General features: G+C 57.4%; 1 protein-coding gene across 1 annotated transcript in view; it reads left to right on the forward strand.

The window, feature by feature from the left end:
* The first annotated feature begins 2,259 nt into the window (after window positions 1–2,259).
* The window catches only part of FGF18 (fibroblast growth factor 18), a 32,257-nt gene continuing 12,063 nt past the window's right edge, over window positions 2,260–22,453 (forward strand). Inside the window, exons 1-3 of the mRNA XM_039235741.1 lie at window positions 2,260–2,350; window positions 2,524–2,560; window positions 15,553–15,733. Of these exons, the coding sequence (XP_039091672.1) occupies window positions 2,319–2,350; window positions 2,524–2,560; window positions 15,553–15,733 (250 nt within the window). The 5' untranslated portion in view covers window positions 2,260–2,318. The remainder of the gene's footprint in view (window positions 2,351–2,523; window positions 2,561–15,552; window positions 15,734–22,453) is intronic.

Genomic DNA, 22,453 nt, shown 5'->3' on the forward strand with positions numbered 1-22,453 from the left:
GAGTTGTTACTGTTCTTAGCCACAGTTTGTAGATGAGGAAGCAGTGTCTCAGACTGTTACTTGCTGGAATTTGTAAGTAAATGTTGGAGGCAATATTCAAATGCAGGATTTCTGACTTTTGAGTTTATGCTCTTAATCAGAACTGTTCTCTTGACTGGGCTTTTTTGGTCAGTCTTACTTGGGTGATAGTCTAACTTGTGCAGCTGAAAGATATACTTTACCTGAATACTGAAAAAAGTGGCAGGCATTTTACATAGAACATAGTTGTATACTCATTCCATTTAGAAGTAACTAATCATAGTATAGAAAGAACAATATTTGCACTGAGAATGTCTAAGTATATTGAGTCCAGTGCTTCACACAGGGACCTTTTCACCCAGTACCTAGTTTTCAAAAGGTTTTCTGCTCTTGTGTCCAGTGCTGAAATAGAGGCGACCTGTTTAAGAGCCTCAGCTTTGAGTTTGCAGACAGGGCTGATTCTTGGAACGGTTGATATTTCATATTCCATAACTGAGAAATAGCGCTGTTTGACAGCAGCTACTTCAGTTTATGCTCTAGGGGAAGTGAGAACATCAACTAACCACCAATGACACCCGGAAGTATTTAGCCAAATAGCATGGATTTCTGAATTTTGCTTTTTGAGTCTGTTCTCCGGTGTCTTTCCCACTGTGACCTCTTTTCCCTAAGCATCAGGCCAAAGGAAGCCTGCCAGTAGAAGCCTCACTGGAGAGTGAGGCAGTTGTACATGACCAGAACATCTACATTTTGAATTTTGTGGAGAGGACGGGAGTGACGCCTCTGAAGCAGGGAGAGGCAGTGCGAAGAGATGTCCTCATTGGTGTCCTGGTTAAAGGAACTAAACTGCTTAGAGTGCAAATGAAGCGAGTCTCAGCCAGGTGGTCGCTGACCAGAGTCCTGCTGGTTGCCTCCTGCAGCCCTCTGGGGCGGGGGTTGCAGGGACTCCTCGGTGCCGCTAGGTGGCAGCCGCGCGTTTCCAAAGCTGGCTCGTCTATCCGGGAGCGCAGCTGGGAGCCGGAGAAGCGACCCGAGAGCCCTGGAGGGGGGTGAGGGGGAGAGAAGTCCTGGAGACCCCCTTCCCCGCAGGAGCAAGGACGGAGAGATCCGAAGGGGTCTCACTGAAGAGTGCCAGCCATCTGAGTAGGCATCTGAGACACGCCACGTTCCTGCGTGGACTCACAGGGCGGGTTAAAACGAACCCTCTTAAGCGGTGCCGCCCCGGGGGCTGGGCCTGACCCGCCCCCTCCTGGCTCCCCACTCTTGCGCTAGCGGGTGTGAGTGAGTGCTAGTAGCGAATATAGGCGAGTGAGGACGCCCCGCACCTAACTGCGTTCTTGGGCACCGCAGCCTTCCCAATTCGGGCAGCATTTGCGCCGCGGCGCGGGTCATTGCGCCTGGGCGCAGAGCTCCGACGGCTTCCAGCGCCCACCAGCCCCAGCCTCGCGGGCTCTGCCCCTTCGGAGCTGCCGGTCCCGTCGCCGAGAGTCTGAGCGCCTCCCTCCAACCCAGAGTCGCCAGGAGAAGGCGGAGGCAGTAGAGAGGCCGCGGCAGGCAGGCAAGCAGGCTGGGCCGCCTTTGATGTGGGCGCGGCGCACCCAGCCGAGCTGAGCGCCCGTCCGGCCGCGCCCCGAGGGGGGAGCCCCCGGGCCCCGCATCCTCATTGTGCCGACTCGGGCCCGGGCCCGCCCCCGGCCCCCCGCCCCCTCGCCGCCCGCGCTTAGAAAACGCCCCGGCCGCCGCCAGTGGTGGGAGGCGGCGATGCGCACGGCCGGAGAGACGCGGAGGAGGAGACATGAGCCGGCGGGCGCCCAGACGGTGCGGCCGTGACGCGTTCCTGCTGCAGCCGCGCGCCCCGGCCCTGGAGCGCTGACCTCTGGCCCCGCACCGCCCCGCGCCCCGGCCGGAGAGCGCGCCCCAGCTTCCAGCCCCGCCGCGCATGCTGCCCCCGGAGTGAGCCGAGCAGCCAGCCTCCCGCAGACGCCCGGACGGACGGACGGCCAGCAGTGAGCAAGCCTCCCCGCACCAGCCAGGCGCCTCTTGCACAGCGGCGGCCACCCCGTAGCCCCCGCGCCAGCCCGGAGGGCGCAGCGCTCGGGAGGAGCCGCGCGGGGCGCTGATGCCGCAGGGCGCGCCGCGGAGCGCCCCGGAGCAGCAGAGTCTGCAGCAGCAGCAGCCGGCGAGGAGGGAGCAGCAGCAGCGGCGGCGGCGGCGGCGGCGGCGGCGGAGGCGCCCGGTCCCGGCCGCGCGGAGCGGACATGTGCAGGCTGGGCTAGGAGCCGCCGCCTCCCCCCCGCCCAGCGATGTATTCAGCGCCCTCCGCCTGCACTTGCCTGTAAGCGCCCGCGCGCGGGGCCGCCTACCCTGCCTGGCCGTCTGTCCGTGTGCCTGTGACTCTGTCTGCCCGCCCGGCCGTTCGTCTGACTTTCTGACTGCGTATCGGTCTGTCTGTCTGCGCGCCCCCCTTCCTCAAGTCCCACTGACCACCTCTCCATCTCTCTTCCGCAGGTGTTTACACTTCCTGCTGCTGTGCTTCCAGGTACAGGTATGTGGGATCCTGACTCTGACCTCCCCCTGCCCCTGCCTCTCGGTACAGGTCGACCCCCCTACCTCGGGCCGCGCCCCCTCCTTGTGCCCCACCCCTAATGGGCGCCGAGCCAGTGCACCTGTTCCCAGGGCGCCAAAGGGCGGCTCCGCGCGCGCCCTGCGCCGGCGGGGGACCAGCCAAGGGCAAGGGGCTGTGCTGCAGGGCTCAGACTGGCGCGGCCCCTGTCGGCCTCGGCTGGGAGGGATCCCCGGAGCCGGCGGACTCAGCCGCTGCAATGTGCCCAGCTCCAAGCCCCATGCCCACAATCGGCGAGGAGTTGGGACCTGGGCGCTTTTTTCTGCCAACCGTCCCTTAATATCTCCGCTCGCTCTTCCAAACAAAAAGGCTCCTTTCAGCCGAATGGATTTTGAGTCCAGGGAGAAAGCTTCAGTTGTAAATTACTCTGTGGTTTCAGAGGCGTTTGCAGGAGAGAGAGGGAGAGAAAGAGAGAGACAGAGAGAGACAGAGCGTGCTAGGAGACTGGGTGAGAGGTAGCAGATACCGGCGATTGGGCTGAGGGGCCGTTGCCCTTGAAGCCTCTACGGAACTGGCCACCGTTCTGCACACCCTCGCTCAAGGTGGTGCAGCTCTCGGCTTGTTCCCCGCCTTGCTCCCCGCTCGCTCGCTCGCTTGCTCGCTCTCTGTGAATCAGAAGAGGGCTTGGCGCTCAGCCTGGAAAGCACTTGCTAAAATCTGATCTGTTACTTCAGCAGCTTTCAGACTCGGGAAGGTCTTGGCACGCAGACAGTTGGAACGCTCTGGCTTCCAAAGCCGTGGAAATGAAGGAAGGGGGGGGGGCAGAGAAAGAGAAGAGGGAAAGAGGGAGCGACTTCAGCCCCGATTAGAACCAGACCAGGGCTGCCTCAGCATGGTTGGGGAGGGGGGCAAAGGGAAAGGGAATAGGAAGTGCCAGCTGCCCCAGCCCCCCCCTCCCCCCACTTAGAGCTGCAAGGGAGGGCCCTAGAAGGAGCTGGATAGGGGCCAAAAGAGATTATCTGCCCCTTACCCCCTGGGTTGAAGGCAGGTGTCCGCAGGGTTCTAGAAGATGCTTAGGTTTATAGCTTTGTGGGTTCCGGAGGTGCCCAAAAAGAGCCTTGAGCAGGGAAAATGGTGGCTCTCCCAGCTTTACAGCCTAAGGAGGGCTGTGAGTGTTGAGTGCTGTTGAGACTCAGCAGCCTCTTTCAGTGTTTGGTGTGGTGGCGGGTCTGCTTACCTACCCTTCCACTCCTGGGAGGGGATCCTTAGCATCAGGATGGACACTGGGCTGGAGGCAGCTAGGTGGGGCTGGGGGTTGTAAGGATGGATGGATGGACAGACAGACGGACTGCTGGGTTCTTGCCTCCTGTTAGTCAGGCTGGGGTCCCCAGTGACTCCTTGAATCAATATAACTGGAGTCAGTAACTTAAAACTGGCTGTTTGCCAAAGCAGATGTGACCCTCTGGTGGTGGGGGGCAGGGGTGGGGAGTAGCTGGTGTCAGAGAGAGAGGCCAGTGCCAGGCATGGCCTGCCTGGTTTACAGCTGAGTCCCCAAGCAGAGGGCAGGTCCCAGGATCACCCCGAGGGATCTGTTGGTCTTACCTGGATGGGAGCTCCTTTCCCTCAGTGCTGTGCCCTGGGATGGGGCAATGTTGAAACGGGCATTGGAGGCAGAGGGATGGCTGTGGACTTTGTTGCCCCAGCCTCCTGCTGCTGGCTGCCCCTTGGTCCTTAAAGCAGGGCTCAGAAGGGGCTGCAGTGTGGCCTTTGTATTCTCTGGGGAAGCATGAGGAGGGAACTGGGACTCTGCATCCTACCTCCTGGCCAGAGCCAGAGCCAGCCTCTCAGGGAAGAGCTGGGTGGTACATCTGGGTTAGGGCTTCCAGCAGGTGATGGAGCCTCCTCTCCCCACTCTCATACCTCATCCCTTCTTGGCAGCCTTTCCCCATCCGAACTGCCATAAGGCTGATGCATTTAACCCATGGTCCGTGCACCCAGAGAGCATCTAACGATGGGATTAAGTGCGCTTATGTCTTCCAGAGGACTCTCAGCTCTCTGCCGATTTTCAGAAGCACCTAGGATTCCTAAACAATAAAGAAACGGTGGCCTTCTGTCCCCATTCATGCTCTAGGGAGTGGCCATGAACCTTAGAGATGAGGGGTGGGAGTGTTGGCTGCTGGGAGTGGTGAGGTCCGCCCCCTGCTGAGGCGGCATTGGGTGGGCTCAGGAGAGCAGCCACATGCCCACAGGGTGTACTTATCAGGGATGGCGAGGGCTCCCTTGGTGAGCAGGGGTCAGGGGAGGCCTTCCTTCAGGGCGGGAAGGGCTCAGGACTTTACAAGCTGGCAGACTGGACCTGAGTCCCAGCTTCATCTTTCCTTGTTTGCAGACCGCCGTGAGTGTCAGCTTCATCATTTGGGAAACGGGTGGCTTTGAGGCTGAAGCGATACATGCTAGGTGTGGGAAAAGGTTTGGAAACTCTAACCTACCCAAGAGGGTGTGTTGTTCTGCTGGGAAATGCATGCGCCTATGCCCTTCCCTGCCCCGCCTCTGTGTTTTGGGGGACTGCTCCAGTCTTAGCAATTAGAGTTTCTGGGCTCCTCCCTTCTCCCCATCCATCAGCCCCCATCTCCAGCCGCATTTTCAAGAGAGCACAGTCAATGCCAGACACTGCCTTCCCCCACCCCTTCCCCTCTACCATGTGGTGAGCCCCGCCCTGCCCCCTCCCCCCTGCTGGCCACTCCAGGAAGCGGGAAGCTGGGAATTTAATAAAACCCCTTCTCCATACAACTTGGGACACCACGGATAGCTCAAATCGGAAGAATTTTAAAAATTTCCGAGGGGAGCAGGCGGCGTGACCAGTAAATTGCTTTTCTGCACTTGGCTGAGCGCCGACAATGACACCGGGCTGGGCCTTTCACGCAGCTTGGCCGGCACCTGCCTGACATTGTTCCTACTGCCAGGCTCGGCTAGGTCCTGGCCTTCCCCAGACAGGCCAGGCTCAAGGCAAGCCAGGGAAGGGGGGCTTCTGCCACCCATCCCTTGTCACTCTCACAGCACCACTTCCTCTCTCACCGCATGATGTGTTCAAGTTTTGAAGTTTCCTTCCACGCCCCCTCTTGGCTGACCGCCCCCCCCCCCCACACACATACACACACACCTGGCTTCCTCAGTGAGGTTTCGAACCTTTCTTCTAGTTGGCTAGAATAGGAAAGCCAGAGAGTCCTTTGGGACGTGAGGGTGATGGGAAGCTATTCTGCTGGTTAGCACTTTTAATTTCTTAAGGCAGCAACATTATCCATCTGCCCATCCAGTCAGGTATTCATTCAACAAATACTTGCCGGACACCTGCTTCTTGCTGGCCCTGGGAACACCACTAGTCAGTTTCTGGTCTCCAGATGCACCCAGTCTGGAGGGGAGAGGGCCAGAGAACCCTGAATTCCTTGAATCCTGCCTCCTGAGAAGTGCAGGGAGGCTGGCGTATCCAACCAAGGAAGACTCCAAGGCTCTTGCGTCGGGAAGCTTGTTTCCTTCTTCCTACTATTCTTCCTCCTGAAGTAGGAGGGGTGATATTTCCACGTGACAGTTGGAGAAACTGAGGCAAAGAGTGGGGAAGGAATTTGTCCAAGGCCAATGTCAAGACTCAAGACTCTGGATTCAAGACCTTGTATTCTTTCCACGGCACCAGATGGACTTTTTCAGAAAGAATAAGGAAATTATTCAGAAAGAATACTGGTGGGGAAGTGGGGTACCAAGAGGCATGCTAGGTAGGGTTCCTCAGTGAGAGATTCCCCTGGGATCCTCATGATAGGGTCTCCATCATCCCGGAGGGTCAGAGCCCGAGTGGGTGTCTCCAGTGGAGGGCACCTGACTCAGAATCTGCGGTGATTTTCCTGGAATGTTCTGGACTGAAAGGAAGACCGCCAGCCTGCTCCCCTCTTGTCGCACAGCCTTACCTTTGCTTGACGACCTTGGGCAAGTTTCTTACCCTTTGGCTCTCAGCTTCTGCACGTGTAGAATGGGAAGAAAACAACCAACGTAACAGTCCCTCCTTCTTCCTAAGGGTGCGAGCGGGGGCCAGTGCAGAGCCTGGTCCTCTGCCCAGGGCTCTAGCCCCCGTGCCTCTTGTTTGGGGAGGGCTCCTTGGCCCCCACACCCCGGTCAGTGTAGTAAGCTCCCCTTCCTTCCCCAGGGTGCTGTCACCTCCTGGTGACTAGGACAGGGGAGATGTGGGTTGTTTCCTTTCTGAGGGCGCGGGCTTTCTGGTCCATCTCTGTGTGCTCTGCGTTTTTTACTACGTCCGGTTGCCCCCCACTCACAGGCCAGCAGAACGCTCAGGGATAGGGCAGTGCCAAGCGCCTTGCCAGGGTGGCCCGGGCCGGGGGATACCCACCGGGCCTCAGGAGGGGCTGAGGCCTGTCGCCTCCACTTTGGGCCTGAGTCGGGAACTTGTTCTGGAACATCCGTGGGTAAATGGGCCCTGCAGGCTTTAATCAGGCTTGCTGGCAGGGACCAGGAGGTATTTGGGTATTACTGCTTCGACATCTAAATGACATCGTACCATGGGCCATTCAAAATACTCCCGTGCCAAAGGTAGGGCTAAGGACAAGCCTCCTGTGGGCCACAGAGCAGAAACACCCCCAGGACCCGTGGGATCAGTCCTGGATTTGTCACTGGCTCATTGGAGGACTTCCCTCCCTGGGCCCCAGTTTCTCCACCTGGGTATCAGTGAGGTGAGCTAGAGGACTTCTGTGGAGCTTGAGCACGTGGGCTTTGGCCTAGGAGAGACCTAGGTTTGAATTGTGTGCTGCTGGGCAAATTTCTTCGCCTTCAACAATTTGCACTTCAGTTTTCCCCGTCTGTAAAGTGGGGGTAATGAGAGAGACTTACTTCCTTTTTTTTAAATGTTTATTTTCTATTTATTTTTGAGAGAGAGAGAGCAGGGGAGAAATAAAGAGAGAGAGAGGGATAGAGAGAATCCCAAGCAGGCTTTGTGCTGTCAGCATAGGGCCTGATGTGGGGCTTGAACTCACAAACTGTGAGATCATGAATGACCTGAGCTGAAATCAAGAGTTGGACACTTAACCAACTGAGCCACCCCGGCGCCCCGACAGATACCTACTTCTTAAGGGTTACTGTGGGGACTAAATGGATAATGAACACAGAGGAGCTAGCACAGTGGCTGGCGCTCCCAGGAGTAGCCGTAATCATTCAGTCAGTTACACGCTGCATGTGTGTGTTAGGGGCACCACGCTGCATGGCGCTGAGCAAGGCTAGGAAGGATATCCTCCTTCAGGGCTCCTCTTGTCCAAGTTCAAGGCACAGACTTTGGACTTAGGTCTGCTTTTAATCCTCCTTGCACTACTCCCGGGCTGTGTGGTCTTGGGCAAGATCCTTAACCTCTCTGAGTCTCTACCTCCTCATCACACGAGAAATAGAGACGATGATACCACTCCCAGGAGGTGTAATTGAAATCATGTCTTGGGCCAAGTATGCAACAGGTACTCAGTTACGGTGCTGCTCCTCATGAGCAATCTACAGACATTTATGGGACACCCGCTGCCTGGGTGGCATTGGCCTGGGTTTTAGAGGGGACGCCAAGGAGGCGTCTGAGGCTTCAGTGTTTTCCTCAAAGTGTTCCCTGTGAAGAGACTATGAGCTGATGCTTCGGGCAGCTTCATTTGCCTCCCTCAGCCCCATTCTGCCTCTGCCTTGTAACCTCTTCGCACTTTGTCACTGTCACACGACCCAGTGTGTTCTCTGTGGGGCTCACAGGGACGCATAGGCGCGCAGGCTTCAGATCCAGCCCACCAGACACCCTGCCTTGGCCACTTGGTGGTCGTGGATTGAGCAGATTGCTTGGCCTTGCGGTGGCTCATCTCTGTTGTGGGCATCAGGGTAGAGCCTCCCTCGGGGTTGCTGTGAGGGTGGAGAGTGATCACCCGGGGGCGTGCGTGGCCCAGGACCTGATCACTGCACACGTTAGGTGATATGAGCTACAGTTGGGCACTTGACGTTGGTGCTTCTAGAGGCCTTTTCCAGGGAGTCAAGGGAGGCTGGACCCATCCCGAGAGCCCTACGGCACATAGCACAGACCTGGCACGTGGGGTGAATGTTGAGTCTGTGAGTGGAGGGGCCCTAGCTTCTCTGGGGCAGGTCCCTTCTGGCACCAGGTGTGGGGCAAGGGGGCTTAGGACCTATCCCAGCCCTTGGGGACTTGAGAGAAATCGGAGGGAATCTGTTCAGGGGGACATGGGCTCAAGGGTGAAGGGCCATGAAACCAGACTGGGGGCAAGAGGACCTGGCCAGAGATGCTCAGTTTGAATCTTAGATTAAGAATAAGGCAGGTGAAGATGCTGTGAACCTGTGCGTGCGTGCATGCGTGCGTGCGTGCGTGTGTGTGTGTGTGTGTAAAAGCCATTGCAGGCATGTGGAATATCTCTAGATGGAAACAGGGAACAGCCTGATGTACTCAGGGGACTCTAAGCCAGGTGAACCATCAAGTTTAGGAAGAGGGGTGATGTACAAGGCCATGGTAGGCATTGAATGCCAGAATAAAGGGCTTGTTTCTTACCTCGTTGGCATGCATGACCACTCTCCCCACCCACATGCTTTAAGGGACAGGGAATTGAGACAGGGTTTGGAGGAAAGAGAAAAATATATAAAAGAAGGGAGTGTGGGCCTTTAGGGTTCTTACCTCCTTCCCCACGCTGGCTCCAGGGTCGACCAGCAGAGGTACTCGTATTGGCGATCTGTGTGGAGAAGCCTGATGTGTGGGGAGAGGGGCTTCTAATCAGCCCCCTTGGGTGGCAGCACCCCGCCCCCCATGCTGATGGCTCCGCCCTGCCAATCAATACCTCGATAGCCCTGGGAGCTTAATGGACAGGCTTGGGGGCAGGGAAGGGCCCTTTACAACGTCACTGTTCTGAGTTCAGTGTAGGAACTGTGACAGGAAAGAAGGGAAAAGCCTGGGGCTGAAGGGCTGGTGGGAGCGTGAATCTGAGCCAAACTCAGATCCAAAGGTGGGCTCCGCCTTCCTCCTCCCCTTTCCGTCTGCAGATGCCGGCTGGGGGAAATTCATGGGCTCCAGAGCCAGAGATGGGTTCAGATCTCAGCTCTGTCGCTTTGTGTACAATGTGGTGAGTCCCTTGGCCTCTCTGTGTCTCCCTTTGTCACCGGGATGGGAATCATTCCGCTGGGCCCAGGTTGTGAGGAGGAAGGAGACCACGCCTGCAAAGTGCTTAGCTCAGGCCCTGGCACAAAGCAAGCACCTAGCAAGTGGGAGCCAACGTTAGTTTTGCCCTCACGAATAATAAGAATCCACAGAGCACTGGGGCTGGCAGCCACTCCTGGGCCTGAGTCCAGGCCTGCTCTCTAGGAAGAGTTTGGGGGAAGCTGCATTTGGGGATGGAGAGCAGGGCTGACTTTATAGGGGACCCTCCTGGAGGGGTGAACTGAGACTTTGGAGACGCTCTGAAGGCCCTCAGCGAGGCTGGCAGCATTGCTGCTGGAGAAGGCAGGAGGTGGAATGTGGCTGGAAGTCTGTGGGCTGCCCCTCCTGGGCCCAGGGAGACCCTCCCTTTCTGGTCAGGCTGCCTGGAGACAGGGGCATGGATTGTATGAGGCCTCAAGGATGGGGACCCGGGCGGGAGGGGGCAGTGTGACCCCGTCCTCCTCTTGAGTAGGGGGAGTGAGCTCAAGGCCTTCAACCCTTTCATGTTTAATCCCTGCTCCAATCCCTGCCCCAACGATGGCTTGTGGCCAGAACCAGTTGCCATCCTGAATAGCGGTAGAAGAGGGGATGGAGAGAGGAGAGAGTGAAAGCATGCAAGGGTGAAGTGGTGGAGAGCTTAAGCTCTAGGCTGAGATGGATTTGAATCTTGATTCCTTGTCTCAGTGGTGCAGGTCGTTGGACAAGCGATGTAACCTCTGTAAGCCTCAGTTGCCTCATCTGTAAAGTGGGGATAATAATCATAGAACTCATAGGCCCACCCTGGGAATCACATAAAACAGTTGACCTAAAATGATTCTTAGCACAGAGGGAAGCACTCAGTAGGTCGTGGCTGTTCGGAAAACAAAACACAAGAAAATAGGAAAAGAAAAAAGTTGTGGCTGCTGTTACTAGTATTGTAATTTTTTCTGAGATTTTTTTTTTAATGTTTATTTTTGAAAGAGAGAGCATGCACGCAAGCAGGGGAGGGGCAGAGAGAGAGGAGGGCAGAGGATCTGAAGCAGGCTCTGTGCTGACAGCAGTGAGCCTGGTGCGGGACTCGAACCCAGGAACTGGGAGACCATGACCTGAGCTGAAGTTGGACGGTCAACCAACTGAGCCACCCAGGCGCCCCTGAGATAGATATTATAAATAATCCCCATCCTGCTAGTGAGAAAACTGAGGCATTAAAGAAAACAAACTGAGGCGCCTGGGGGGCTCAGTTAGTTAAGTGTCCCACTCTTGGTATCAGCTCAGGTCATGATCTCATGGTTTGTAAGTTCAAACCCTGCGTCAGGGTCTGCAGTGAGGTGCCTGCTTGGGATTCTCACTCTCCCTTTCTCTTTGCCCCTCCTCTGCCCCCGAAATAAACTTAAAAAAAAAAAAAAAAAAAGCAATCAAATGAAAGTGGTGATTCAGGGTAGAGCCAGGTGACCCCCGAGGTCAGTTAGTGCTAGTCATTTTGTTGTTGAATCTGTGTGGTGTGTGCATACTCATGTAGTGTGTGTACATACGTGATGTGTGATGATGCCTGTGGAAGGTGGGAGTGGGGCCCAGGGAGACACGGGAAGCCCCCACATGTGTCTTCAGAGCCGAGAGCTTCAGCCAGAGGGGGCAGTTGTGGCTGACTGAGGGATGCCCCGGGAGGAGGGGACCTGGGTTGATGTCTGGAAGCTGGCACCGCGCTCACCCCATGGAAGGTTCACCCCAGCGTGATGGGAGGTAGGAGAGGCTAGACTGTAAAGGCTCCCGAGTGGGTGCTGTGGGGGTGGGGGGCAGAGTGTGGAGTAGGAGCCGAACTCGCTTGGTGTCTTAGAGAGCCGGGCTCCACAAGAAGACTGCGGGCCAGGCGGAAGGTGGCGGGCTCTGCCCCACCGGGCACCTCGTGTGCTCTGTGCCAGGGCCTGCGACCTCGGTGGAGCCGAGGGGCGGGGGGAGATTTGAACCTGTCAGGCCTGTGCAGTCCTTGGATTGGGGAGTGAATATTTCTACTAGAGCCCAAGCTCTCCGGGCAGGGAAGGGGCTGGCAGGGGGGTGGTAATTGGGGGTTTTAGGCAGCACGGGGACACCACTATATGCCATCCTGCTGTGGGAAAAGCTACTTGGACCAAAAAGATCATCTGGGGTGGGGGAAGGCAGAGTGGCAGAAGGTGCCTTCCTGTGCCCACGGACACATCCTGTCTGTGCCAGCCCTGCTCACCTGGTGAGAGCTGTGCCAGTCTGATTTTGTTCACCCTGCAGCTTTACAACAGACGATTGTGCACCCGGAGGGGCGTTAGCCAGCAGAGAGCGGCTCTGACTATTCCCGGAAGGCCTAGAAGGCAGGCCTCCTCTTAGGCCCAGAGGCCACGGGGCCTGCTGCCCCGTTAGCAGGGAAGGAGGAGGGAGAGAGTGTTCCTGAGAGCCTCTGGAGCTCTGTATGTCTACATTCCAGCCCTGTGGCCCCAGAGAGATGCCCCAAGAGTCCAGGCTGTGAAGGGAACTCTCCCTGGCACCCACCTCCAAGAGTGGCTGCGGGAATCATAGGAGGCGCCATGTCTAGGCGGCTGCCTAGCACAGTGCCTGGAGGGAAGTCTGATGGCCTGAGCGCCCCTTGCCACCGCTCTGTCAGGCATTCTGCCTGTCTGGGTGGTTGGTGGTGGGGCGGATTTCGGCCTCTGGGTTTCCCTCATCCTCACCACAATCATTTAGCACACATTTGCTAGGCACCTCTTGGGGCCAAAGCTGGAGAGCCCAGGATGAGCGGGACAGGCTACACTGGGGACAATAAGCCATTACAGTAGTGTCCACAGGCCCTAACCCAGCGGGGGGCTGGGGGGCAGAAAAGGCTTCCAGAGGAGGTACCTGAGGGCAGGTGTCAGCCCTGGGCAGAGGACCTGACTTGTGCAAAGGCCTGGGGCTCCCCAGAGGGCTTTCCCAGGGAGCCCAGGGGTCTCTCTGCCTTTTCAGAAGGATGGGCTCTGTTTCTGTGTCAGAGGCCACCCCTACCCCCTCCCTTGGGAAGGATGTGACCACAGAATGTGGCTTAAATGGTGGAAGCTGGGCAAGATGGATTGTTCCCCCCACATCCTGGGGAAGGGCCACCGGATAGCCCCTGCTGACCCTGGGTCACCCACCCTGCCTCTGTCCAGTGGGCCAGGGAGAAAATCGTTAATGGGAGGCTGGCTTCTGGGGCAGGGCAGCTCCCCTTGGGGACCCAGGGTAAGGAGATTGGTTTGACCTCTGGTCGATAAGGTCTCCTGTGAGCTGGAGGAGAGTTGGAGGACAGGGAAGGAGGCCGGAGGCCCGCCCTTGGGGGAGGGGACAGGGCGGGTATGACTCAGGAAGTCATACCAGGAAGGTCGAGGGCCATGGGTGGGGGTCTTCAGGACCTGCGCCCACCAGGTGTGAACCTCAGGGGCCACTGGACCTATTCCCTCCCTGAGCATCAGGATATGGAAGGGGCTGGGTCCCAGGTGCCAGGCCCTGGCTGTGAATGGTGACAGGGGCTGGCCATCGAGAATAATGGAAGTAAAGGATGTGCACTCGTGGTGGGCTGGCAGCCAGCACCATGCGCTGTGCGGCTCAAAGCAGCTGAGTTTTCCGAGCCTCAGTTTCTACATCTGTTAAATGGGGGTGGTAGGTTATGTGGCAGGTTGTCTGGAGGATCAGAAGCAAAGCATCTTCCCAAACTGATTTGCGAGAAGTGCCCTGTCTGTAGGGACGAGGACCGTGATCTACTGGTGTTTCCAGAGAGGCTTCTGTTTGCGGGCTTCACTGTGAGCCTCGTAAAGGGCTCCCTTGTATCCTCTTAGTTATGCCTACTGAGTACTTACTCGGTGCCAGGCCCTGTTCTAAGACTTCTGTGTTTAATCTGCACCGCAGTCCGTGGGTGGGGGCCGTTAGCATCCCTCTCATGTCCTACCTGAGGAACCTGAAGTCCAGAGGGGTTAGTGACGTGCCTCCGGTGTGTTAGCTAGGCAGGGTGTTGAATCCGGGACCTCCTCAGATCATGCCTGTAGGGCAAGTGGGGCTGAAGGAAGGGCTTAGGAGCCATAACTGGAGCTAACTGTGCCCTCGCCTGTACTGTGATCTTGTCAGTCTGGCTCTGGGGCCTCCGTTTTCTCACCTGTAATGTGGCCCTGAGGATGACCGTGAGGGTTAAATACCGTGGTCCTGCCGAAGTGCGTGGGGCCCAGGCTAGCGTCGGGGGATGTGTGTCGGTCAGCTGGGGGACAGAGACCCGGGAGGGGCAGGGGATGTAGCGATGAGGAAAACACAGTTTCTGCCTTTGGGAGCTCACAGCTGAGAGGTGAGGCAGTTGCTTGGGCAACCCTGGTCCCCGAATCTCTGCCACAGGCTGAGTGGGGCCATGCTGGGGTCCTACATGCCTCACGTCATGTCGGACCTCATGGGCACACAGCACAAACCAAGAATGCCATCTGGGCTTCGAGGGTTATTCAGTTCAGATGGGACGGAGCCAACATACATTTAGGAGAAGAAAGCATAGGAAAACCCAATTTAATATTAAATGGAATGGCAGACCTCCGCATCTTTTCAGTGTTCATTTGTTTATTCATTCATGCATTCAGTAAATATTTGAGTTTCTACTGTGCTACATGCTGGGAATAAACAAGAAAGAGACAGCTCCGGCTTCCATGGTGCTGTCAGCCTAGTCAGGGAGAGCCAGACAAAAACCAGATAAATAGATGTTATGTCAGGTTGGTCAGTGTTAGAGAGAAAAAACAACGCATGGTAGAGAGATGGAGAGTGACAGGGGTGTGGCGGCTGCTTCCGTCAAAGAAGGCCTGTCTCGGGATGTGACATTGAGCAGAGACCCTAATGAAGTAAAGGAGCCAGAATGTAGAAGTCTGGGAAAGATTATGGAAACCAAGGGGGAAGCAAGTGCAAAGGGCCTGAGGCAGGTATGCTTTGTGTTTGGATTCCTCAGCAGCATAAAAGGCAGCCAGTGTAACTGGCGGTGAGGGAGTGGCAAAAGATGAAGCGGGGGCGGGAGGGGGGTGCTAATCATGAAGGCCCTTGAGGCTGTGGTGAGGACCTTGGTCTAAATGTGATGGGAAGTTCTCGAGTGTGTGAAGTGGGAGCATTGCACTAAGTGATTTGGTTTGGTGGAAGACGGGGGCAAGAGTGGGAACGGGAGGCTGGTGAGGAGGCGGCTGTAAGTTGTTCAGGTGAGAGGCCATGTTCAGGATGTGAGACTGGAGAGTTACATGTTGGCATAGCCAGAGATGGCTTCCTGGAGGATGTGGTCAGAAATGAACTAAGCCTCTGGGGACATGGAGACTTTTGGTGGGAGATGTAAAATGAAGTCTTCTCAAAGAGAGGCCAGGGATGTGGGCAAATGCTGGGTGAGTGTGGGTGAGCAAGGGGACTCTCTGCACATGGAGAGGAGAGCCTCCAGCTCCAGCCCCTGGGGCCAAGTGACAGTGGATTTTGGCCCATTCCTTCCCAGGGTGTGCCCACGGTCAAATGAGGGACCTCTGCTGCATACTGCTTCCTTTAACTGGGTGCTGTGGTGGAAAGTGCGTTTTGTCCCATAGACGGAGGCCTGATGCTTAGCTCTGCCACCTCCTGGCTGGGCCGCCTCGGACAGCGGGCCTCACCTCTTTGAGACTTGGTTGCCTCATCTGTGAAATGGGGGTGGTAACAGGGCAGGTATGAGTGTGTGCCGAGGCCTCGTGCAGAGCCAGCGCAGAGGGGGGTCCTAGATGAAGAGCACCTCGGGCTTCCCGGGCAGGCCACTGATGCCCCTTTCCCTGCTCAGGTGCTGGCGGCCGAGGAGAACGTGGACTTCCGCATCCACGTGGAGAACCAGACGCGGGCTCGGGACGATGTGAGCCGTAAGCAGCTGCGGCTGTACCAGCTCTACAGCCGGACCAGCGGGAAGCACATCCAGGTCCTGGGCCGCAGGATCAGCGCCCGCGGCGAGGACGGGGACAAGTATGGTAGGTGCCAGCCCCCCAACCCCTACGGGGCCTTGCTGAGACCTCAGGCTCAAGTCCCAGCTCTGCCATGTCCTGGCTGTGTAATCCTGCACCTGGCATTGAGCCTTGCTGGGCCTCGGGTTCCTCATCTGTAAAATGGGGATGCAGCAGTGCACCCCTGAGAGCCTTCGTGGGAGTACTGACTGAAGATGTGACTCTAAAGTCTTTTGCTGGTAAATGCCAGTGGTTCGTGGGTACCAGTGACCTAGGCATAGCCTAAAGCAGGTAGCTGCTCCCATGGCATCACTTCACCGGCCCCAGGTTCACATGCTCAGAGACGTGGGAGCCTCTAGGCAGTGTTACTTGGATGATGCCAGTGGTGCTACAAAGTGGCCTGGTGTGAGGGGTGGGTGCTCCTGTGTGCGCATGGGTGTGTGTTCTGCGAGCTTGAGCTTGTACACCTATGAGGAACGGTGGTGCCCTGAGCACCGTGGGCTATGGGCCTTTTGACCTGCCCTTGACCCTGGAACTGTCTAGCCTTCCTCTGAGATGTTTGGGAGCCATTGCTCACCTCATGCCGCCTCTGCAAGGGGGCCTGGAGGAATGAGACACACTGACTCCCTTCCCTCCCCAGGCCCCCAGCCCACAAAGGCCCTCAGCAGTGAGAGAGACAGGACTCCAGTTTCCCGGAGCTTGGAGCGGGTCTTGGGCGAGGCGCTGAGCAAATACTGACCTGGCCCCACGTGTCTGGCCTTCTTCGGCCGGGATCTGGGCGGGAGGTGTCCTGGGCCCCCGGCCTTGGGCAGGGGAGCTGGGGCTGTGGGTGGCCGCGGCGCGGGGCTGGGGCTGGGGTCCTGTGTAAGCACTGCGGGCCTGCAAGCCTAGGCTTTTCTGGGATGGTGTCCCGCCTGCCCGCCGGCCCCTGCCCATTGCAGTCAAGACATGACAACAAGACAAATAATTTCTTGGACCTTTTATCTTGGACACCATTTATTTTCCCTCCGCCCCAGGGCAGGACTGACCTCATGGTAGGGCCCAAGTGCGGCAGCTGCACCGTCACTGGGGGCTGGGGCCGGCCAGGCCGGGCAGGGCTGGGCCGGGCTGGGCTCCCCGTCTCCAGGCCAGCTGCCTCCCTTCTCTCTGTGCCATCACTCTTTACTGCCTCCGTTCCCCTCCCTCCCGCCCTCTTTCCCCTTCTTCCTTTCTAAGTCTTGTTGTTGCTGCTGCTTTTATCCCGGCTCCTCTCTCTGAGTCCTGCTCCCCTCCTTCGCGGTACTCACCCCTTCCCCTCTTTGTTTCGGTCCACCTCTTGTCTCCCCCTCCCCACCCTCCTGCCCTCCCTGCCTCCCTCCCTCAGACCACAGCTCTCCAGTGCCTCCGCCCCACCTCTCCCAGGTCCTCTGCTGGCTGCCTCTCCGGGGCCTCTGGCTCTCCGTGCCCCCTGCTGTGCTGGGCAGACCCAGGTGGTGCTTTTCCCTGGGATCTGCTGTCCTCTTACTGCCAGGGAAGGGGCAGCTGGCCGGCCAGGGCGGGAGGGAGGTGCCCTCCTGGGGAGTCCCCGGAGCTCTCACCGGCCCCTCCAGGCTGGGAGAGTACAGGGGGGTCGGACTCTGGTCTGAGCCATCTGTCCACGCCCTGAGACAGGAGGTAGGAGCTGGGGAGGGAGAGGAGCCCAGAAACGGCCATCCCCTCACTCCAGAAGTTACTTGCCTCTCGCTTCCTCTGCCTGAGCCAGAGACTCGGGGGATCTCACCTGCTGTGTGACATCAGGCAAGCCCTTCGCCTCCTCTGGGCCTCAGTTTCCCGTCTGTACAGTACAAGGGTCGGACTGGAGCAGTGCTTCTTAAACATGAACGCGCCTGTGAATCACCCAGGGATCTTGTGAAATGCTGATGTTGATTTGGTGGATCCGGAGAGGGGCCTGAGCGCCGCATGTCTAACCCGTGCCCTGGTGGCATGCCCAGGTAGACCACACTTTGAGAATCCAGGAACTAGCCCATTTTGGCTTCTGCAGCCCTACAGATCCCTGCTTTAATCACTCTCTCTCAAGGAATATGTTTATCACTCCTCCACCCCCTGACACCCAGGGCAGCGCGGGGCTTTGCTGGCTGCTGAGGCTGTTTCATTTAAGTGTCGCATTAGAAACGCAGATGAGGCGAAGGGACCCCATCTGTGAGCCCTGGTAGAGGAAGTGAGACAATGGAGCCAATTGAGGCTTCCAATCTAGATAATCAATACAAATATTATTGGGAGGGTGATTTATGTGGCCAAGCCAGCCTGGAGGATGGGGCTGCGTTAGGGGCCTGCCCTGCCTGTGGGGGGATGGGCAGCCAGTAGTTCCCAGTCAGGCCAGGCGCACCCCCCGCCCCACCCCACTGCACCCCAGACAGTCCAAAAGCCTGCTCCCTCCTTCTCAGGACTCCATGCAGCTGGAAGAATGATGCAGTCCAAGGCTTGCTTCCACCTCCAGTTATAATGCAGTCAGGGACTTGCAGCAAACCCCAAGTAAAAACAGAATCCCCATAAACACCTGGAGTCTGGAACCCGGACAGACACTCAGGGTCTCAGACTCAGGGGCAGGCACAGGGTGCAGGCCCACCTTGGTCCGGGTGCCCTGCCCAGGACCCTGACACCGTGCTGTTCTGCCAGAGGATCTCCCCATGGCTCCCTAAAGCTTTCCCGGAGCACTCTGAGGGCCCTGAGGGTGGGCCAGGCTCTGGAGGGTCAAGTGTGCGAGCCAGGAAGTTGGAGGTTTAGTTAGGTAGTGAGACAGCTGGCAGCCCAGGCCGGTGGCTCAGGGCAAGGCCCCGCCCCTCCGGCCCTCGCTCCTGGCCACCTCTGCCTCATAGGCAGTCACCATGTTGAAGAAACAGCACTGGACCGTGCAGGACACCTGGGTTTTGTCACAGCCATGCCACTGGGCAGCCCGCGGAGCTCGGGACACGCGTGTCTGGCTCCGGGCTCAGCTTCCTCAGCCAAGTGTGGATGAAGAAGCCACACGGCACCTGCCTCTGAAATTGAGGCACTGAAGCGCCAGGTGTGGAGGCCCTGGGTCCTCTTGGCTGTGGGAAGCAAGACTGCCAGTGACAGAACTGGAGTCTTCTAGAAGGGGGAGGCCTAGGGCCTGAGTCTGAGCTCCAGGAGCAGGTGGGGACCCTGGCCCCGGGGATGGTGGCGTGGGGATGACGCTGCTTTGATATGCACTATGATTGGATAGTCCTGCCAGTTGTCACTTGACAAAAGGTTTTTTCTACTTGAGAAGAAAACGGATAAGAAAGCACAAACCCAACGTGTTGCAGCAGGCCAGGCGCCCAGGGCCGACTGTGCTCGGAACAGCGCTGGGCAGGCCTGTGTTAGCCAGGGAGGTGAGCTCTGGAGAGGCTGAGCTGGTAGACTCTGGAGTTGGACAGGATTTCAGTCTAGCCCCACTGCTTGCGAGCCAGAGACCTAGGATCTGAGCTGGCCTTTCTGGTCCCGTTTGCTGCCCTGTGAAATGGGCTGATTGATATGAGAACATATCTAAAGCTCAAAGATTGTATGATTATCAAAGCAAAAACGAAAATAATAACCGCATGAACTCACTGCTGTTGTATAGGGGCAGGGGTGCCATCCTGGGCTCTGGGGGAGAGCCCGTTTCCGTCTCAGGAACTGATTCCTGGCGCTTCCAGAAGGAAGCGTGTCTCTCTCTCATCGGTGGGGCCCTGGCACGTCCGCTGCAGGCTTCAGGGGCTTCACAGCACGATTCCAAGCAGCAGGACTGCCTTTTGGGGCTGCTGTCTGGCCAAGGTCTTTGGACCCTCTTGGTGGGTGTGGCCTGGTCTCCTCTCAGTTTGAACTGGGACCCCTTACTCAGCACAGAATCAGAGCCCTGGGATCGGTGGGAAGACACACCTGGTCCCAGCCCTCTGCCGCTCCCAGGCCAGGGACCCTGCCTCATCTCAGGGGCTGACTCTGAGTAGGAAGAGTCTAGTTCTCTAACCTCCAGCGTGACCTGGGGTCCTCCTTGTTCCCTCCCTGAGCCTGGGCTCCCTCACCACGGGTGGGGGTTGGGGGCGGGGTGTGGAGGTAGCAGTCCGAGGGCTTCCACGAGAGCTCAGGCACGGATCAGTCTGCCACTGCAGCCGTGGTGTTGCTGTGCGGGGTCATGACGACCCAGCCTGTCCCTCCATAGGCCTGTTCCGCCGGGCCAGCTTCCTGCATCCCTTGCTCCACCTTGCCCCTCTGGGAATGTGAGCTCCCTCAGCGTAGTGACCCTTCTGCATGTCCCCGTGTCCCATACAAGGCTTGGCAGAAAGCAGGCCCCCACTTAAAGGCTGCTGGATGAATGTATAAAATGATTGTGGGGCAACTCGAAGCATAATCAGGGACTGACGTGTGTGGCTCCGATCAAAAGACATGGGGTGATTCAGAGCTTTTGCAGAGCAAATGACAAGAGTCGGGGTGAAGCGGGGTCCTCTGGTCTGCATCTCCCTTGCTCCGGCACCAGCTGGAGGGCTGTGTCAGAGAAGCGGGCAAGGGCTGGCGCCAAACGCCCCTCTCCACGTAGCCGTACCAAACGTGAGACCATGTCAGCGCATTGTCAGAGCGCTTGTCTTACTTAGAATAAAGCCCCAATTCTTGGATGGGGGGAAAGCCCGAATGGCCCGGCTCCTGGCTACCCCTCTAGCCGTGGCTGCACTGCCCCTTCCTTGCCCACACGGCTCCAGCCCCAGCTCCTCCCTGCCATCCTTGGGCCACGCCAAACAGGGCCCGGCTAAGGACCTCTGCACTTGCTGTCCTCGCGACCTGAGGATGCTCTTCTCCCAGACACCCTCAGGGCTTGCTCCCTGCCTCCACTCAGGCTTCTGTTCGGTTTTCTCCTCATCAGAGACTTCCCGTCTCTGTCTTCTCAGGGGCCTAGTTTTCTTCCTTAGCACCAATGCTACTAGAGAGTGGAGTATGTATTTGGCCATTTGCTCTCTGTCTCTCCTGTTACGATGCAAACCCCTTGAGGTAGGGGCTTTTGTCTGTTTTGTCCGCGGCTGAATCACGATGCGCAGAGCCAGCCGCAAGCAGGTGCTCAGTAGACGCTTGAGCCCAGTGAACGCACGGACGAGCCATGCGTGCGTCTGGGGGTGCTCCCCCCAGGCAGGCACCCGTCGCAGAGCTCAGGCACTCAGAAGATACTTGGCGGTCAGTGCTCCCTGCCTCTGGTCTACTGTCCTCTCATCCACCCCCCACCCTTCCAGCCTGCCAGCCCCACATCGTGCAGTGGAGACACAGCGAGCCACAGATCAGGCTTCGCCTAGGGCTTTTGCAGCAGGGAAGGGGCATTAAAACCCCTGCCCTCTGAGCTCATGCCCCATAACTTGGGTCCCCAGGGAGGAGTGATCCCCCACACCTCGCTGACTCTGCAGCTGAAATGGCCACACTAGCGCTATGGCTAGGATTAAATATAGCTCCTGATCAATCCTATTGATTTTTTCCCCTCTTCCTTTCCAGCAAGCCCACATGGCCTGCAAACCTCCTTGGGGGACTTTTGGAGAAGGAGAGTTTGGGAGAAAGGCTGTGTGTGTGTGTGTGTGTGTGTGTGTGTGTGTGTGTGGCAACGTTTCCAGAAAGCATTCCTTCTCCCCACCCCTTCCTGTCAACCTGGTCCACCTTCAGAGGGGAGGAAGGGAGGACTGCTTTGCTATGACCTCCCAGTGCCTTTTGCAGCAAGGACATTTCATCTCTGGAGGACACCTGGCAAGGGGCCAGCACGCAGTCAGCACTGGAGCCGTAGCGGCCAGCCAGCTGCCGGTCACCTCATGCAGGGCCCAGGTGACTCCTGGCTCCCACACTGCTCTTGCAGGTCTTGGGAGGGGGGTGGTTTGGCCTGAGGCTTGGGGGGCAAAGACATCCCCATTCTCTAGCTCTGTTCTCTTGGGCTTCCTCTCCCTGCTTCCTGTCTCCTGTGTCTCTGCACTGTGTTTCTCTCTGGTCTCTGGCTGCATCTCTGTGTCTTTCCCTGCTGTTTCCCACCCTTCGAACCAAAAGTCTTCAAAGTGAGGCCCCAGATCACATGCTGGGAGGACCCGCTAAGGAATCACACTGGAGTCAGTCAATCGATCAGTCAATCAGCGTCACTTCCCTTTTCTCTACCATGGCTGGTGTGCGTGAAGTCTGTCCCATTCTGCCTACCTCTGAATCTCTTGTCTGCCCCAGACTGCCCTGGAGTTACTCTGCCAGTGTTCAAATCCTGGCCCTCCTGTGTGACTCTGGGCAAACAACTTACCAGCTCAGTGTCTTCATCTGTAAAATAGGTGTGCCGGTCCTTACTTCATAGAGTTGTTGTGAGGATCAAATGAGGCATTGCACATTTAGACTAAGCACAGTGCCTGACGGGTAGTAAATGCTCAAGTGAGTATTAGTTGTTATTTTTAAATTACCATTGTTACTTCAAGCATTTAAGGAAAACAAGGAAGAAAAAAAAGCATGTTTTTTTTTTTTTAATAGAAGGGCTCTGTGGGCATGTCAACCCACAGTCCTCTGCCTCAAGGAAGTGAGGTCAAAGCAAAGAGTGGCCCGGCTTCGTTTACTCACTCACTCCCCCGAGACCGGGACTGCTGCAGACGGAAGGCTAAGCGAGGGCTGGACAGGGTGGGACTTGCGGATTAGCCTTGCCTGGGTTGTAGCTCCGTCACCGTGTAACCTTGGCACTCAGTTTTCTCACCTGTCCTATAGGGATGAGGATAACAGGTCTGACCTCGGGAGGTTATT

This window comes from Hyaena hyaena, unplaced genomic scaffold, assembly GCF_003009895.1.
Source record: "Hyaena hyaena isolate Hyena2069 unplaced genomic scaffold, ASM300989v1 scaffold_102, whole genome shotgun sequence".
NCBI lineage: Eukaryota > Metazoa > Chordata > Mammalia > Carnivora > Hyaenidae > Hyaena > Hyaena hyaena.